The sequence below is a fragment of the Henckelia pumila genome, chromosome 3 (assembly GCF_033568475.1).
Source record: "Henckelia pumila isolate YLH828 chromosome 3, ASM3356847v2, whole genome shotgun sequence".
Lineage (NCBI taxonomy): Eukaryota > Viridiplantae > Streptophyta > Magnoliopsida > Lamiales > Gesneriaceae > Henckelia > Henckelia pumila.
In genome coordinates this window covers 37,907,008-37,912,101 of record NC_133122.1, presented here as the reverse complement: position 1 = coordinate 37,912,101, position 5,094 = coordinate 37,907,008, and the positions used below count along the sequence as shown (strand labels likewise).

At 36.3% G+C, this 5,094-nt stretch overlaps 1 protein-coding gene across 1 annotated transcript; it reads right to left on the bottom strand.

Annotated features, from left to right (window-relative positions):
• Positions 1-4,419: 4,419 nt before the first annotated feature.
• On the bottom strand, positions 4,420-5,094 carry LOC140888499 (uncharacterized). Its single transcript, XM_073296188.1, has one exon. The coding sequence runs from the start codon at positions 5,092-5,094 to the stop codon at positions 4,420-4,422; it is 675 nt and encodes a 224-aa protein (XP_073152289.1).

The window sequence follows — 5,094 nt, the reverse complement described above, 5'->3', positions numbered from 1 at the left end:
AAATAGGTCTTCATTTGTGATGAAAAATACAATTGAGTTGAGAGAAAAATATTATAAAGTGTAGAGTTTGATATATTTTGAGTTTTGGAGTATTTACTTTTTACCGTAAATTTTTACTTTTTCACAACACTAATAAAATAGTAAACCTTTTCCAAAAATTCTCTAGTACTCTTCTTCTGCCAAGGCCACTTTGTCTGGAAGGTAAATCTCAAACGAAATTTGATAGAAAATGTAATATTTTTTTTATGAGTGATCTAAATATGAGATTCATAATACAAAATTAACACGTAGGATCATTTCACAAGATTTTTTGTGGTGTTAAAAAAAATTCTTTATTTTAGTCCTATTTCGTTGATGGAACTAACAGAAACTAGATTGCTATTTGTATTCAACTCTCAAAATGCATGGTTCCTTTGCTAATACTGAATAAACAAACCCCATGGGATGGGAGATTTGAGCCTATTGATGACTCGAAATCTTCCCATACGGACATGGTGGAAATCCCTCACATTTAAGAGTGATCAAATATTCAAAAAAAAAACTTAACCGCTTGAACTGAATTGCATCGTATTTGTATTTGTAATTTATTTTAAAAAAATACGATTAAAAAATAAATCCTAGACCGCACCATATTTTATGGTGCAGTGTTATTTTTTATATATATAAAATTACATCAATCGCACCACTTATTTAATAGTTTTATAATATATAATCGTATATATTTTTAGTATTTCATGGGATATTTATAAAACATAGACAATAGATTGTTAATTTTATTAGAATATTGGAGGAGTAATTTTTTGTTTACAAGAAGAGATATATGTATCAGATCTAAAAACATAATTTATTGATAATTCAACAACTCTTTAAATACAGAAAAAAGGAAATCAAAACAGACACTTGACTGAACTAATCACGTGTAACAACTCCTAGATTCAAGGACTCATTTTTTTGACTTGGTAAATCAATACCCAATTTCCTAAATAATAGGAGTTTTATTCTACTAAAGATAAACAAAATAAAAACTTTGACACTCTCCCTTAAACTGAACGTTATACATCAGTTTAAACTAGAATCTGACACAACTCCAAGCAAATCTCGAAGCTTCGCAAATGCAGCCAAGTTGAGAGGCTTGGTTAGTATATCTGCAACCTGGTCTTCACTGCGACAGTAAACCAATTCAATGACTCCTTCTTTTGTCAGATCACGCAAGAAATGATATCTCACATCAATATGCTTGCTCCTGCCATATAAAACTGGATTCTTGGACAGTTTAATGGTTGAACTATTATCACAAAAAATTTGAATATTCTCCTGTTTGAAACAACATAACAGCTCAAGTATTCTTTTCAACCATATAGCTTGACACACACAAGAAGCTGCTACAACAAATTCTGCTTCAGTTGTAGACAAGGTAACAATTTGTTGCTTCTTCGATGCCCATGAAACAGCCCCTGATCCCAACATAAAAACATAACCCGAAGTACTTTTTCTATCCTCCAAGTCTCCAGCATAATCACTATCACTGAATCCAATGATGTCTGATCTTCCTCTGTTTTTATAAAAAATGCCAAAATCAAGTGTACCTTTCAAGTAACGCAAGATTCTCTTTGCAACAATTAGATGAAGCTCCGTTGGGGATTCCATAAACCTGCTAATTAAACTTACACCATACATGATATCAGGTCTTGCTGTGGTTAAGTACATCAAACTCCCAACAATCTGTTTGTATAATGTGCTATTGATTTGTTTTCCTGCAGAATCTTTTGTGAGCTTTAAGCCTTGCTCAGTTGGTGTTCCCACCGAGTTGCAACCCATCATTTGAAACCTGTTCAAGATTTCCAAAGCATATATTTCTTCTGTGTGATGAAAATTCCAGCAGTGGACTGCACTACTTCGATGCCAAGAAAATAATGCATCAACCCCAGATCGGCATCTCAAATTCTGCCATCATAGACCTTTTAAACTCCTCGATCATCTCTTGATCATTTCCTATGTAAATCAGATCATCCACATATAAACAGATAACCATAATTCTCTCTTTATTGCCTATTTTAATGAAGAGATGCTCATATGGACACTTTTGCAAACCAGATTTTGAAAAATAGCTCTCTATGCGGCTGTACCAAGCTCTAGGAGCTTGTTTCAACCCGTATAGAGCCTTTTTTAACCTATACACTTTATCCTCGTGCCCTTGTCGAACATAACCAGGTGGCTGATTTATAAAAACCTGCTCCTCCAGATTGCCATGAATAAAAGCTGATTTTACGTCCAGTTGGAAGATTGGCCAAGAATTTTGCGCAGCTAATGCTACTACCATTCGAATGGTATCATGTCTTGCAACCGGAGCAAAAACTTCCTTGTAATCAACTCCAAATCTTTGCTCGTATCCCTTTGCAACGAGTCAAGCTTTATACTTGTCAACTTTGCCATCTTTGTTCAACTTAGTTTTGTAAACCCATTTGACATCAATGGATCTTTGCCCTTTTGGAAGTTCTGACAGCTCCCATGTGTCATTTTTCTCTATAGACCCGATTTCTTCATTCATGGCCTTTCTCCATTTTGAGTCTTTGACAGCTTCTTGGAATGTTAGTGGATCACAATCTGATAATAAAGCAAAATGAGCAAGAGTATCTTCAGATAGATCACCACTAACCTCATAATCCTCCATCCATGCAGGTCTTCTCCTCATTCGTTGAGGTCTAGAAGAACTTGAGTCGTCTCTTTCAGATTCATTGACCCCAAGAGGCTGCTGCACTTGCTGGTCAAGAAAAAGCCCAGTTCTTGTGTTTCTGCTCCATTTTCTTCAAAATTCATCGGTATGATTTGTTCTTCTGCGATATTTTCAGTCCAATCCTACTTGTTTTCTTCGTCAAAAATGACGTCACGATTGATTACTATCTTTCTTGTGATTGGATTGAACAACTTATAAGCTTTTGAGTGCTCACTGATTCCGAGAACACACTTTTCACCTTTATCATCTAACTTCTTCCTCTTCTCATCTGGAATGTGTGCATATGCTATGCATCCAAAGACCTTAAAATGATCCACCGTTGGTTTTCGTCCATTCCAAGCTTCTTCTGGAGTCATGTTTTTGACAGCAAAGGTGGGACATCGATTCAAGACATGAGCACTCCAATTTACAGCTTCTGGCCAAAAACTCTTTGGAATATTTCTTTTAGCAGTCATGCTTCGAACCATGTTGAGAATAGTTCGATTTTTCCTCTCCGCAACGCCATTTTGTTGAGGTGTGTAGGATGATGTGAGTTGTCTTCCAATTCCATGTTTATCACAAAAACCTGCAAATTCTTGTGACAAATATTCTCCCCCACGATCAGTTCGTAGAGTTTTAATTGTTCTCCCGACCTCATTCTCCACCATGGCTTTGAAGCTTTTAAAAACTTCAAAGGCTTCCGACTTTTCCTGTAAAAAGTAAAGCCAAGATTTTCTGCTATAATCATCAATAAATGAAATGAAGTATTTCTTTTTTCCATTTGATATTGGATTTATTGGACCGCATATGTCTGAATGGATCAGCTTCAATGGCTTTTGTGCTCTCTATGCCTTTCCTTTTGGAAATGGTTCACGATGTTGTTTCCCCACAACACACTCTTCACATATTTTTGAGGGAGGAATAATTTAAGGAAGACCAGTCACCATTTTCTTTTGAGAAAGAATCTGTAGACCTTTGAAATTCAAATGACCATATCACAAATGCCAAAGACAAGTAGAGTCATTGACATCAGCCTTAAAACATGAATGTATGCTCTCTATCTTGAGTGGAAATAACCTGTTGGAAGTCATCTTAACATGAAAAATTACACCTCTTTTTGGGTCAAAAATTTCACAAGCACCTCCTTTGAATACAGTTTCATAACCTTTCTCCTGCAGTTGGCCCATACTCAACAAATTGCTTTTCAAGTGAGGAACAAAAAATACACTTGATATAGTCTCAACACTGCCCTGTTTAGTCATGATTTGAATATCGCCTTTTCCCATAACACCGACTTTAGAATGATCACCAAAAACCACAGTTGTATGAAAACTTTCATCTAAATGGGAAAAGAAAGACTTGTTACCACACATATGATTGCTACAGCCTGTATCAATATACCATATGTCTGGTTCAAGCTCCTCTTTGAGATGGGATGCCATTAGGAGTGTTTCTTGTTCCTTTTTCTCCACAAAATTTGAGTGCTCTCCTTTGTCTTGATGTACACTTTCAGTACATTCATTTTTTTAATGAACAAACTTATGACAGCGGAAACATTCAATGTTGGACTTATCTAACTTTGGGTCACCTTTGAATGATTGTTGGTGGTGATTATGTCCTCTGCCTTTGACCCAAGAATCTGGAGTATAAGAACCTCGACCTCTTCCTCGGCTTCTTCCACGGCCTCGACTGTGACCTCTACTTGATCATCGTCCATTATATATTTCACCATGAGTTGAAGCCTTCAATACTTGTTCTTCAGTTGAACTTGGTGTTGTCATTCTCTGTTCATGCACCAGTAATGAACTCTGTAGTTCATCGATTGAAAGTTCATCAAGATCTTTTGATTCCTCAATAGAACATACCACATAAGAGAAATTTGGAGACATTGATCGAAGAATTTTCTCCACTACAGCCACATCTTCAAATTTTTCACCATGGATGCGCATTTTGTTTACAGTTGTTAATACCCTTGAAAAGTATTCATCAACTGGTTCTGCTTGCTTCATCTGGAGAATTTCAAACTCTTTGCGAAGAGCTTGAAGTTGCTGCCTTTTCACCCTTGTTGTCCCTTGATATTTTTTCTTCATGGAGTCCCATATTTGTTTCGATGTATCCTTTTGGAGAATAGTCTCCAAAATCGATCGATCAATCGCTTGAAATAGATAATTCTTCGCCTCGAGATCCTTTAACTTTTGTTCTTCCAGCTTTTTCTGTTGTGCATCTGTCAACACAACTCGAGTAGCTGGTTCGGTGACACCCACTTCTACAATTATCCAATACTCTTTGGATCGTAGAAAATTTTCCATCAACATACTCCAATGATCATAATGACCATCGAAGCGAGGAATTGCTGGCTGCACAGAATTTTCTGATGCCAT

Bases quoted from the DNA above. Each gene is read 5' to 3' on its own strand.
- LOC140888499 (XM_073296188.1), bottom strand. From the start codon at position 5,094: ATGGCATCAGAAAATTCTGTGCAGCCAGCAATTCCTCGCTTCGATGGT.